Genomic DNA, 14,810 nt, shown 5'->3' with positions numbered 1-14,810 from the left:
AAGATTCCGTCTAATATTTCCCAATGGAAAACTTTATATAAATATTATATAAATAATACGATATAAATACATTTAAAACATATATATAAATATTATATATGTAACCTTAATATAAATAGCCTACAACTTTATGGGAAAAACTGTAACAGAAATTTTAAAAATCATAAGATTGAAAACAACGAAAGGAGTGTAATCTCATTATAGCCTATTAATTTATTTGTTATTGCTTACTGTTAAATACCCATAAAGTAATTTTGCTTGACTTAAGAACTGCATGAAAAAATAATAATAATCATGAATACAAACTAAAATAATTTCTGTAAAGATGCCGTTCCACCAACAAACACAGGGTAACATAATTTATAAATTCAGAATTTAGTTTTTTTCTGGAATGTTATTGTTGTACTAAATCTTTCAACAAATATTATCTAAATGTTTCTATTTCTCAAATTACACTCATGCTTTTAGCAACACTTCAGTTACAAACCTAGATGTTCCTGACAGCTGAAGTGAAATATTGTCTATTACAGCTCATTTGCCTGCCTCTCCAACGTACATTAATGCAACAATAACATTTCACACATAATCATTTTGAAAGTTTTATTTTGTAGCCAGAGGGGATAATGCTCCTGTAACACTGAATAAAAGAAAACAGAGATTCAAAAAGATATAAAAAGAAAGATATGTGACAATAGATTGCACAGTGAGAAGACAACAGCTGTAAACCAGAGAACATACACCATCCAGCATGTGAAGATGAACTCAACCAGACCAACACTCAAAAAGTCAAACAATAAGGCACCAATCAACAACAGGTGACGAAAGAGAGAAGATGTACATGATGTGCTGTAGTTAATGGTGCACAGCTCTTCTTTTTGTTTCCTCAGTAAAAAGTAATCCCTAAAGAAATCATGTGCATGTGAGATGAAACTCACACAGTAGCTGGGTTACTCAGGAACCCCAATACTGGACTTTTGTAAGTGAATTGTATATATTTATCACTGCAAATTGAGCATTTGTACATTGGCATGTTGCACGTTCAGGAATCCACACCTCTAGGTGTCAGTATAAGTCCAGAAAAATGACTGAATGTGCATCCCAAACATGGAAACTTTGAGCATGTGATAGAGAAAGCTGGCCCAAAACTGCCTTTATCTATTAAAATTGCCATGCACTGCCAGAATTCACATTTTGCATGAGGTTCAAAGGTAAAGTTAGCATTAAATGCTTGAATGAAGAAGACAGAGTATGATGTGTTAGCGGGCCACAGTGTGACCGTCTTGCATAGCTGAATACCCTTTCAGATTTGGGTGTGTTTGACATTTTATTTCAGGAAAACGTCAAGCTTCTTCTGAATGTTGTCAAAAGAGTCTATTCCCATGTAGTCGGCCTGGCCCTGCTCCCACCTCTGCTTGCGCTCCGCTGAGGACATGAGCGGCTGAACGCTCTCCTCGCTCTCCTCCTGTGAACGAGAGAACAATACAGGACATTTTTTTTTCTCAGTAAATCACAAATAACTGTAAAAATCAATATTGTTGTGGCCTTTGCTACTGTAGATACTAACATGTAAATGCAAGATTGTTTTGTGTGTGAATAATATATATATTATTAAAATGAACAATGCTTAGCATGAAGTGCAAGTATGGCAATTGGTACCCGGGCATGTAGACTCATGTACATGGATATTTTCTACTGTATGTTTAGGCCTGACCTCACAGCCGGAGTTGAAGGGCTGGTCTCCATACTCTCGGATCAGCATGGGCAGCACCTCGGCGCTGTACAGAGCCCACCACTGCAGCAGGAAGCTGGGCTGAGACGAGGCCTGCGTGTCTCCTCTCAGTTTCCTCTGCGTGGGGTTATACATGTAGCTCCACGGCTTCATTTGGCCCAGGAAGTGCACAACCTTTGCATTTGCACCATATCTGTGGACAGAAAGACATTTTCAGCATGCATTCCTGAAAAATAGCAGGCGTCATATGGAATATGAATGCATTTCGATGGTAAGTCCTGACTAAAATCAGCTCTGACATTTTCTGTGAGTTCAAATCTGCACAGTATGGTGTAAACCTGAAGTGAGAACACCATGCACACTATTGCTGGCAGCTGAAAGCATTATCAAATTAGCACGAGCGTCTCCTCAGATGATTTTGTCTCACACTCTTCTTCCTCAGCTCCTGTGACCCAATGTTACAGCATGAGCAGCCTTCATGGGACTCGTGTGCAGATCCTGTTACTGGCCAGCGCATGCCAGCATCACTGATCAGTGAGTGGAGTCAGTCACACTCACTGTTTAAACGCAGGAAGGTAGGTGTAGATAGCAATGCTGCTCATGTTATAGATGAAAGGAAGGTGTTTGTTGATGTCGGCTGTCGCCCAGTCACCAAAGAAGCCGTTCAGAACTCCTTGGTCCCCTCCTGTGGAGCAGATTATTAATAAATAATGGAATTTCAAATGGAATTAGCTCTCTTGTAGTTATCAATATAATTTAGAAGTAAATAACACAGTTTAAGCAATTAAAGCTGAACTGTGTAATATTTGCACTACCAGCAATCAATAAATAAAAATGAATGAATGAATAAAAACAAATAAATATTTAAATAACTATGAATTAATAAATAAATAATATATACAAATAAACAAACAACTAAAAGAATACATAGCTAAAATGAATGAATGAATGAATGAATACATACTAATAATTCCAAAAATAAATAAATAAATGAATAAATAAACAAATAAATAAACAAACAAACAATTAAATGCATAAATAACTGAATAAAAAAAAAAAGAATACACAACTAAGAATGAATACTAATAATTATTAAAATAAATAAATAGCTGATGAATAAATAGCTAATAACAGACAATTAAAGGAATACATGACTAATAATGAATGAGAATGAAATGAGTTAATGAAATATTTTTTTAAAGATTTATGAAAACGAACTCAAAAAAGCTGGTGTAGTTACTGGATTCTGCCTACAGAGGGCAGATTAGGCCTCAGTTTTTTCTGAGGATTATGATTGTTAAAAGCACAATGAAACAGAAGTAGTGCCAGATTTTTTTTATCGTGAACTGCATCAGAGTGAAAAAACACAGGGCGGGACTTTATTCTATCTATCAGTTGTTGATTGGACGGAAGCAGATCTAAATGCGAGCATGAGGTCGAATGTAGAAAAAAAGAGAGGACTGATCGAAGAAGTCCAGAATACTGTACATCACCAAGTCTGTTGATCGAGTTACGATATTTTGATTTCAAAAATTATGAAAACCACATGCATACATCATAGATTTTCAATTCATGCTGAGTTTAAAGGATATTGTTATCTAGTCAGTTTATTTCTTCAATATCTGTCTGTAAACCTATGGGCTGCACTTAGAATCCAGTACCATCCTCTGCACTAAAACACATGAATATTTGCCCCAGGACAGTCCAAGTGCACGCTGTAAGGAAATGAATATAGTCTGCACAAACCATATACAGCATCCTCGCTGCTAGCCAAAGAAGACATTTGCAAAGTCACCTAATAATACTACGTGCCTATAGCAGATTAACCAACATGCTGGAGCACTGTTAGCAAAGCATGCTGGTTTAGCAGCTAAACCAATCCAGCGCTATTTCATTTGGGCGTGCCTTCAGGAGCCCAGAAACAGGGTTCAGAATCCTCCCCCGGGCTTTCCTTGTGCAAGTGGCTCTACAAACATTACTGCGGCCTTGGAGTGTTCATTTTGAGGGGATGATCTGAACTGTGCAGGAATGCACATATAGTCTCTGGTTGGTTTACATTGGCAGAGGATGAGAACAAGTCCGCATGATAGCCTTAGGTCATCAGGACCGTAATAAACCAGGAAATGGAAATATGCTTGTTTGATTCACCGTTTCAGAGATTCACATGCTCTGCAGGTATGAGAGAACACGCTGATGCTTTGTCTTTGGATGCCAGTTGTCTGAACGACCAACAAACCTGGAAGCGATTTGGCTGGTTTGTTAGTCTGATGTGCAACACTCTTGAAACGGCTTGTTACTGAGATCCTTCCTAAACACACTCACTGTTCTTTGTTTAAACTATAAAGTTTAAAATCCAAAACAACTGAGGTCTCATTTATCAACAGAGCGTAGAAAAGGTTCTATATTTTGTCCTTATATTTACACACATTCCATTGGTAAATCACACACTTTGTGTGAAACTGTGCTGACTTACACGCTCATTACGCACACATTTGTGTGTACGCACTATTGATAAATGAGGGCCCTGGTTCTTTGCTATGTCATTTGTCAATGTAAGCATGACTTAACAGTACAAATTACATCTAATCACCCAGAACACCCTATCAACCATCTAGAAATTGTATTATAACCCTCCAGAACGCCATAGTAACAACCTACAATGCCCTTACGACTATCTGGAACACCCTACACTGTAAAAAATACAATTAACAAAATGTTGGAAGGGCAAAAATATTTAAGTTGAACTAATTTTATTGCTTGGGCTTAGTTGAGAAGACATATTATATTAAGTTTGCACAAATGTATTTTAAAAACATTAAATGAATGGTTATATTCAAATTCATTAACATTCAGAATGCTAAATGTTGACTGAACTAATAAAAACGAATCCAGCCAACACTGGGATCCTTCTGCACGTGCACGCGCCTGAGAGTGACTTCGCGGGAGAAACAGCGCAACCACCTTGTCAAGTTCATGCGTCAGTTAAGTCTCACTAAATAAATTAAATTTTTTAGACTAAATGTAACGAAAAATCATGCAACATATTCGATTTTTTTTTTTGAGTGGACATTTAGAAAGTGTTTTAGGAGTTGTATATCCGAAGTTCAGGCATCGCGCGGACATAAATGAACAATGATTCAATTATTCAATTATTATTATGATTATTAAATTTAACAATTGCAACTTAAATCATGTGATGTATGTACTGCTAGTCATCTTTAATTTCCTCTTTTTGTGTAATTTAGATGGAAAATGCATGCCTTTTTATTGTTTGAGTCACTTATCAAAAGTTGCTAAAAGTTGCCAAATAAATATAAAAAATAGCTAAACTTGAAGAAAAAGTTGCTAGGGTAGTCTGAAAAGTTGCTAAATTTAGCAACAAAAGTTGGCAACACTGGACAGATCCCCTCCGAAGACCTTGTTGGCCATCGGGACAAGACCACGAGAACCAGACGAGTCCCCTGCTCAGTCTCACCTGTGTTGCAGCCTAGAATTAAACCACGCCATGCTAGTTTCATCTGGCCAGAGGAGAACTAACAATTCAGATAACACTTTGAAGTCAGAAATTGACTGAACGTAAAATTTCTGTGGAACTAGTTACTAAATAATAATAATAAGTTGAAGCACCTTGAATTTTTTTACAGTGTAGCAATCACCTAGAACACCAAAGTAATGTCCTTTTTACTATTTAGAACACCCTAAGAACAACCATCTTGCAACCAAAGAGAACACTCTAGCAATCAATTAACAATGCCCTAGCAAGCACCTGGAGCAACCACTTAGCAACCGCCATACAGCTATCTAGAACACCACAGTAACCACCTAACAACTCATCCATAACATCCTAGCAATCACCTAATAATTAGAAACACCCTTGCCATGCTATTTCAACTACCTAGACAATCTAAGCAACTATCCAAGACATTCTTGCAATCACTTAGAAATGATCCAGGACACCCTAGAAACCACTGAGCATTGCCGTTACAAGTATCTACAATACTCTAACAATCACCTAGCTACACACAAGCAATTATCTATCAGTACTCTTACAGCTTGCTTACAAACCATAGCAACCACCTTACAACCATCCACAATACCCTAGCAACACCTTAGCAACCACATAGCAACACCAATACAACTATAGTATCTTAGCAACTAGCGTAGAACCATTCAGAACACACTTCCAAGGACCCCGAACACCCTACCAACCATGCAGTAACACACTTATAACCACCAAGCACACCCTAACATTGCATAGCAACCACACAGAACAGAACACCTTAACAATGCCATAGCTACCACCCAGAATACCCTACCAACCACATGGCAACACACTTACTGTACAATCACGCAGAACATCCTAACAACGCCATAGCAAACATGCAGCAAAACACTTACTGTGTAGTCATGCAGAACACACTAACAATGCCATAGCAACCTCACAGAACACCATAACCACATAGCAACACACATGCTGTATAACTACCCAGAACACCCTAACATTGCCATAGAAATCACACAGAACACCCTAACAATGTTATAGCAACCACCCAGAATACCCTACCAACCACATAGCAGCACACTTAATGTATAATCACCCAGAACATCCTAACAACGCCATAGCGAGCATGCAGCAAGACACTTACTGTATAGTCATGCAGAACACTATAACAACGCCATAGCAACCACCCAACACACTCTACCAATGTCATAGCAACCACACAGAACACCCTAACAATGCCTTAGTAACCAACCAGCACATCCTAACATTGCCATAGCAACCACCCAGCACACCCTAATAATGCCATAGCAACCACCCAGAATAACCTACCAACCACATAGCAACACTCTTACTGTATAATCACCCAGAACATCCCAATAACGCAATAGCAACCACTTAGAACAGCCTACCAAACATGCAGCAAAACACCTACAGTATAGTCATGCAGAACACCCTAACAATGCCATAGCAACCACACAGAACACCATAACAACCACATAGCAACATTCTTACAGTATAACTACCCAGAACACCCTAACAAGACCATGAGAACCACTCCCTAACAACACTATAGCAAACACACAGAACATCCTAGCAACCACGCAGCAAAATACTTACTGTGTAACCTGCCAGAACACCTAACAATGCCATAGCAACCACACAGATCACCATATAAACCACATAGCAACACACATAATGCATTACTACCCAGAACACCCTAACAAGGCCATAGCAACCACCCAGAGCACCCTAACAATGCTATAGCAACCACACAGAACACCCTAGCAACCACGCAGAAGGACACTTGCTGTATAACCAACCAGAACATCCTACGAATGCCATAGCAACCACCCGGAACACCCTAACAATGCCTTAGAAATCACACAGAATACCTTAGCAACCTCATATGCCAGCCTGGCAGAAGACCCCAGCATCATGGTGGCATGATTTGCACAGAAAAGCACTAGTCAGGTTATCCTCTGAAAATTTTTAGTTTCTCATGTCCTTCTCTCCCAAACTCAAAACTTCATTAAGCAGAGAATACCACAAGACATCATGGCAACAGTCAAGAAGAGTTTCCCTGTTATGACCACAAACAATCTAGCTCAGCTAAAAATAAAGCAATCATTACAAATTACCACACCATTAGAGCTCTGATGTGTCAGAGGACAGTCACTGGTCACTTCAAAACTACAAAGACAAAAATAGACCAAAAACTCAGGCGGACAAGATTGTGTAGCATTTATGCAGCCTGCAATTATGACAGACCAAAAGAGCCACTGGATTCTGTGGACTAACAAAAGCATAATAAACAGGCTTTTGAAAAGGTGCCAATCTCCATAATGTAAGCAGAACCCACCCTCACAATGCAGCGATCTAATTGGTTCCTCTACCGTCATGCTCAAACTCACAGCCAGACTCATAAGAATGGGTTCACTGTGTCGTCGAGCTGAAAACAAGCCCAAAAACAAAAAGCATAGGGAAAAAGAAACATGCACTTTTGCTGATAGCCATATTACAAAATTACTAAAACCCATAAAAGTTGCATAATGAGCAACAACGCCAAGAGGTGGCTGTAGAAAAATGGCGCTTGGCTCCTAAAGAAAAGGAAAAACAGGGTTGCCTTGAAAGGGCTTTTGTTTGCTAACGGCGCCCGTGCCAAATTCCTCTCGCTGGGCTTATGAACCAGCTGTGTTGGGCAATACTCGAGAGGCTCTGTTGGGCATTTTCGCTTGAAGTAATTTTGTGACGCAAACAGGGAAGGGCGACTTAATTATGCTGACAGTGTGCGTAAGATGAGCACACGTCAAAGTGCTGGACGTGTGGGGAAATGCAGAGATGTTTCAGATGGAATGGAGAGGTGGAATGATAAGGGCTGATGCAGGAAGATGCATCCATTCAGAAACATTAGCTAAAATAAATCTGTTGGGTTATTTAGCCACGATTAGCCTTGATTGCAAACAAGGTACTTGATAAGCATCCGGATCACCAGAGAGATAAATATAGGAAGTTTTAAAAGCTGTATAAACTAAGATTACCATCTAGACAAGACTAGGATTAGAAGATTGCTGTAAATAGATAGTGACTATCTAAGAAAGAAAACGAGTACGGAGAGTCGCACTCGAGTAGAGCTCCGTACGTTTGGCCTATTTTTGCAGATTTTTTTCATTTTGTTTTAAGTTTTATTCATTGGTTGTGCTTTACCTGATGGCATGCAGTGGTAAACAGCAGGAGTTGTCTCCGTCAGCTTCTCCGATTAAGAAGAAATCCAAGCCACTGGCCACAAGCGATATGGTGGACAAGATGGCGAACACTGTTACACACTTTGAGGACATTCTAAGAATCGAGTTGACAGCGATGCGGAAACAAATTCGCTTCTCACATGTCAGTTGTTCAGTCGCTATGCTCTAAACTGGATCTTCTTACAGGGGAGATGAGAGAACAAAAGAAAGTTGTCACAGATCACGATAGACGAGTAGCCGTGCTCGAGCAACAGGTTGTGGACTTGCAGGATCGCAATAGGCGCAGCAATCTGCGACCCTATGGGCTTTTGAAAAGATCGCTACCGACGTGGCTCCCATCTCTGGCGGGCAAAGAGTTTGAAGTGGAGCGAGCGCATCGTGTGTACACAAGGCTCTCCTCAGATCGCGCTAAACCACGGGTATTCGTTTTTAAACTGCTGCGGTACACGGACAGGGAGCTCATTCTGCGGCCTGCCAGACTTCATGCCCCGGTGAAAACTTCCGACGGAGCAACGCTGTCTTTCTTTCCAGATTTTTCTCCGGTCACCGCAAAAAGAAGTGCATTTGCGCCAATTAGGAAGGAGATGAGAGACGCTGGCATCCAGAATTTTCTCCTTTATCCTGCAACGGTGAAGGTCATTCTCAATCAAGGTGAACCTAAAATGCCACACTCCCCACAAGAATCAAGAGATTTTCTCAGATCCCATTCATCCACCAACTCTCAGTGAACTTCAGCTGGACATTTGGTGTCTAATCGGAGAAGAGATGCTCTAAATGGTTTGGTGACTGTGTCTTTCACTGTTCACTTTAATGTTCACTTCTTAATTCATAGTTCATTGTGCATACAGTATTGCTTACTGATTATGATATTTTATTTGTTTAATTGTATTCTTTATCTCTCTCCTCTTTTTTTTTTTTTATTATAAAAATTCTACCTAGTCAATATGTGACTATGGGGCCAAATGTTGGTGCTACAGTAATGTGCAGGTTTTGTTGACACCACGGACCATATTAAGGGGTGCTGGCAGATCAAGGTTTGTTCTTGGTTTGATCTGCCATAGTTCATGGGAATGTGTTTATGTTTTTTTTAATGGTAACGGGAAGGGTGGGGGGTGGTTTAATGGTAGACTCAACTGGTTTTATTTTCAAACTTGTATTTTGTCTTATTATGCAGTAATTCTGTTTGATACCTAGACTGACCTTAATATTCTGAGTTGTAATATTAATGGCCTAAATGGCCCTCACAAACGTACAGGTTTACTGGATTTTTTGCGAAGAAGAAAGATTGATAAAAGTGTTAGTTCAAGAATCCCATTTGAAAGAGGAGGATATACGCAGGTGTAATAATAAGTTTTATGAAGTGGTATCTCACTCATGTTTGGATACTAAAACAAAGGGTGTCCTAATATTGGTCCGGAGGACTTTAAATATTACTATTTTAGATAAAGGTTGTGATACAGATGGTAGAATAACACATAAAAACAATAGTGGAGAATAGGAATATTGTATTTCTCTCAGTTTATGCCCCTTGTACTCCTGACCCTACTTTTTTCTCTGTTTTGTCAAGCTATCTCTTGAAGTTTTCAGATTTTGAAATTGTATTGGGTGCAGATATGAATTCTGTAATGTTGCATATCCTAGATAGATCTGGACCAAAGGAATCACACTCTCAAGATTTGTGTTCTGACAAATTTCGTCAATGTGTAACCCCAGCTTCGGATAACTTACGCAGATTCTATCATATTATTAATTCAAATAATAGTTTGTCCTCCCCTTGCGCAGTATTATCTCTAGATGCGATGAAAGCTTTTGACCAGCTAGAATGGAACTTATTTATGGGCGGTTCTACAGCATCTGGGTCTGGGATCGAGTTTCATAAATATGATAAAGTTCTGTACGCCAATCCAGCAGCCACTGTTCTCACAGGTGCTGTTCGCTCTAACCCACTCTTTATACATCGAGGTACTCATCAGGGTTGCCCACTTTCTCCTCTGTTATTTGCCCTATCCTTGGAGCCCTTAGCTCAAGCGGTCCAACAATCTGAAACTATTTCTCCTATAAATATATGGAATACTCATCATCATATTTCTTTGTTTGCTGAAGATATCTTATTGTTTTTGGAGAAACCGTCACACTCTATTACTCATGTTTTAAATTTATTTGACCATTTTGGATCTCTCTCTGAGTTTAAAATTAATTGGAGTAAGAAATGTTTACTTCCCCTCAATTCTAAAAATGTCCCTTTCTATTCCATTGGTTCAACACTTTAAGTACTTGGGGATAGATGTTTTTCCTTCCCTGCAGGAAATCGTCTCAAAAAACTATAATGGTATTCTAGCCAAAGTATCCTCAGATTTGGAAAATTGGTCTCGTCTTCCTACTTCTTTTAAAATGAATGTTCTCCCACGTATTAATTTATTTTCTTCCATGATTCCTCTCACTCCACCGGTTGGCTACTGGAACAAACTAGATGCATGCGTTTCACGGTATATATGGGATGGGAAACGTCCTCGTATTAAACTGACTACCTTACAACGATGTAGATTACTAAAGGCGGAGGGAAAAGGCTTGAGCATACAGTCTAAAATTAGGGAAAGAAAGACCTCATGTAGTTTAGTTTGATGTTTGACGCTTCTGTGTCTTGAGAGCAGTTGAGGAATCTATTGTTTATCCGTATAAATTGAAGCATCTTGTTTTTTCTGGAGTTCCTCTTAGGCAGTGTAAATCTTGGTTTGGTCCCATTGTAACCCATCTCCTCTCCACAAGGAGGGATGTTGAAAGAGGTTCACTACTAGCTACAAAATGGCATAGCATTCGCCTATTTTCCACAATAATAACCTTTTGTCAGCCAGTACTCCATTTCATTAGCCACAGACTAATTTATAAAACACTATTTATTTATTTTATGTTAACAGTCCACTACAGTACTGTACTATGTATTATTTGTTTTTATGTATTTTGTATTGATTTTATTTGAATCAAATTTGCATTTATTTTAATAAATGTATTTATTTATTTGAATCTATTTTTTATTATTTATTTATTCATCTATTGTTTATTTTAATCCAGTTGTCATTATACATTGATTTATATATTTCTGATAAAAATTGTTTTGACTATTTTTATTTATTTGCTATTTATTTAATTAATTTTTTTTTTTTTTTACATTTTTAGTAAGTATTTGTTTTTATTGACCCACAACTGATTCAGAATATAATACATATGTCACATAAAATACTTCTGCAGTGCCTTTTTTTCCATTTTGAAAATATATAGCTCCTAGTATCGCTGTTTTGTTTTTGTTGTGAGGAAATAAGCAGAGGGAAAGATTCTGCAGAATTTCTCCTTTTTAATATATAACATTAAGTAAGTTATTAAATAAATATACTTGTCTCTCAGCTTGCAAAAATCACTTTAGGCCAGTTTACACCAAGGACAATAACTATAATGATAACTAAAACTATGAAGTTTTAATAATCATTCTAATTCTATGAGAATAGTCCATACCACAGCTATAACAGTAATGGCACAGAGGAATGATATAATTTGAATCAATTTCAGAACATGTTTGTCCATATGATGAACAAAAACAGTGACAGCCAATCAGAATCAATCCTCCCAAAGATTGAGCTTTTAAAGTGGTAGATGACAAAAGTTGTGCATACTCATAATAAACAAAATGATATTGTTCATTGGTGAGGATGCTAATATAGCTATCATCATAGTCATAGCTTATCGTTCTTGGTGTGAACGACCTTTAGAGAAAATACAGACCTGGAACATTCCTTTAAAATGCTTCAAACACAGTAAAACTGTCAATGCCCTAACAGCCATTTGCCCCAACTGAAATTCAGAGCTCTGAAACATCTAAAACCGAATGATAGTGGTGTTTTACATACCATCAAAGCTGCCATACTCTGTGCAATACTGCAGAAGTTTGCCGTAGGTTTCGTTCGACGGGTGAAACACGAACACACCAGAGTTAAAACAATCAGGCCAGCCGGGGTCTGGAGCCGCAGACAGCTCCTCTCTGTCAAACAGCTCATCTATGTTTGAGACCACCTACAGCCAACAGAAAAGTGTCAAACTTCCCACATAAGACTGACCCAATTATATTTATTTTTTAATATATTTTGATTATTTTATAAATAAATATTTCGGGTCATATTATATACATAAGTGCATGTAAGAAAAAAAAGTCCAAAAACTTCACCTCAAGGTCCCATAAATGCATTGACTATCTATTTTACTAAGAAATACACTAATGTCAAAGTTTTCTTAAATTAATTATTCAGCAAGAATGCTGTATTCCTTAAAAGTGACAGTAAAAACAGTTCTAATGTTACAAAAGATTTATTATTAAAAATAAATGCGTCTTTTAACTTCTCAAAAATCCTACAAATAAAATGTATCACTGTTTCCACAAAAAATATTAAGCAACACATTTTTTTTTTTAAATGTATAATAATTCCACTTTGCCATCACACCATTCACAAGAATAAATTACATTAATTTACATATTAATATAGACATTTTATTTTAAATTGTAGTCATATATTTCACAATATTACTGTTTTTACTATTTTTGATCAGATAAATGTCTCTTAATTGCATTTTGAATAAAAGGCATGCACAGATGCCTTCACTACGTTTTGCAAGTTAAACAAGTTAAATGTAACGCAGAGGCATACATTCACACACCGAGTTAATGGTGCACAATGTAATTCAAATGACATAAACCACAATATAAATATTTCATGCATGTTTTGACAAGGCACAACTTGAACCCTCTGCTAACCAGCTGGTTCGAAGTCATGATGTGAACTCACCAGTGTGTCTGCATCCATAAACACACACTTGGAGTAGTGTGTGAGAGTCCAGCAGTGCAGCTTGGTGAAAGTGACACCCAGATCAGGTCTCTTCATCATGGCCAAGTGCGCTGTGTCCCCACTGTCCAACACATCCACTAGCCTGACTTCATCGAAGATCTTATGAAGCACCGCCCTAAAGACATTCACAAACATCTCATTTTGTTTTCCACGAAAGTCAGAGTGTTTGCAGTACAATACTGGCTGAATGAAGCATGTTGTACCTTGACTGACCAGATACATGTGGCCCAATGAGCACCACCAGCTTTTTTGAAGTCTTGTGGTTCTTAAGGGATTTTCCAAGCACCATAGCTCCTCTTGCATAGCTATCGTTTGTGGCCAAAGTGACAAATGCCTGTTCTGCTAAAGAAATGAAGATTGACATAGCACTGACTGACAGATAAGGTCTATCAAATTTGATTGCTCAAGGCATAACAGATATGGCAACAAAATGAATGTATCCCCCCCAAAAACAAGACATGTTTAAGCATTAATGGAAGTCAATGCCTACACATTTCCCCTCATAATAATGAAAAAAGTGGTGAAACTTACAAAGCTGAATGAACTATTGAACAGATGAACAATTATAAGTTCTGCCTGTGTAATTGATTATCATAGATGTATGTTTTCCTTTGAATATGGTTTAAAAAGCATTCGATTCAAAGAATCGGTTCTTTTGAACAATACGTTTCGAAGAATCTGTTCAAAAACTGATTCAGTGATTCTTAACGACGTGTTCCTGGTGCCATATTCTCTAAAATACTCCAATTAAGCCATATTGTTATGTTTTTCTTAAAAAAAGGCGTTTTTGTAGCAAATGCACGAGTTTGTAGCCATAGCCTAATTCATAAAGCAGTAATTTAGAAGACGAATATAATTTGCATTAAACAATACTTAAATGATCTCTCAGCTGAAACGTTTTTGCTTGTTTTAATGATATGTTATTTATTAAAACCAAACATATAATGAGTCATCGACTAAATTCAAAACACATGGTTCTCGATTCAATTAACTGTTGACTCGAGAAGCATTCAGACCGATTTTGTGAACAACTTCAGCCGATTCATCGTTAATGCTTTTCAGTCGAAAATATTGGGATTATGAATCATCTTTAACTCTTGAGTAATCATGCCAGTATAAATCAGCATTACATAATCCATAGTGCTACAGAAATATGAATATGAGCAATGCAGTGGATGTCTCTTAAAGCCTTTAGTTACATATGCATGAATAAAATCCTATCGATTGTTTTTTGCAGTATGAGATTATCATCACCCCTTAACTTCAACAGCTTTGTTAGATTTAATTGAAAAGTGCATTGTCACATACCTGCCATGCTCGTTATTTGTCAAAGCTACTTTGTAGCTCGGACTCCCAGAACAGTGTCACTTCAATAAAAGAGACTCTGTATCACGTCCTGAGTTCATTTATACCAGCGCGGACCTTCTCCATATATATATATATATATA

General features: G+C 37.7%; 1 protein-coding gene across 2 annotated transcripts; it reads right to left on the bottom strand.

The window, feature by feature from the left end:
• Positions 1-585: 585 nt before the first annotated feature.
• On the bottom strand, positions 586-14,810 carry LOC306863048 (glycogenin-1-like). 2 transcript variants are annotated; one of them, XM_079406209.1, is made up of 7 exons: positions 14,671-14,810; positions 13,566-13,704; positions 13,303-13,477; positions 12,373-12,535; positions 2,288-2,414; positions 1,712-1,922; positions 586-1,462 (listed from the first exon to the last, which is right to left on the bottom strand). In XM_079406209.1, the coding sequence occupies exons 1-7, from the start codon at positions 14,675-14,677 to the stop codon at positions 1,325-1,327; spliced, it is 960 nt and encodes a 319-aa protein (XP_079262335.1). In that variant the 5' UTR covers positions 14,678-14,810; the 3' UTR covers positions 586-1,324. The 2 variants fall into 2 exon arrangements, with proteins under 2 accessions (XP_079262335.1, XP_079262336.1); XM_079406210.1 differs by having other exon boundaries at positions 591-1,462; positions 13,566-13,701; positions 14,671-14,780.

This window comes from Barbus barbus, assembly GCF_936440315.1.
Source record: "Barbus barbus genome assembly, chromosome: 44".
In the NCBI taxonomy this organism is placed as follows: domain Eukaryota; kingdom Metazoa; phylum Chordata; class Actinopteri; order Cypriniformes; family Cyprinidae; genus Barbus; species Barbus barbus.
The sequence above is the reverse complement of the archived record's forward strand: the minus strand, read 5'-3'. Positions and strand labels throughout refer to the sequence as shown.

Coding starts and splice junctions, on each gene's coding strand:
- LOC306863048 (XM_079406209.1), bottom strand. Junction 2,415..12,372: donor AGAGTATGGCAGCTTTGATG/GTATGTAAAACA, acceptor TCTGCTCCACAG/GAGGGGACCAAGGAGTTCTG. Junction 1,923..2,287: donor TACCTTCCTGCGTTTAAACA/GTGAGTGTGACT, acceptor TTCTGTCCACAG/ATATGGTGCAAATGCAAAGG.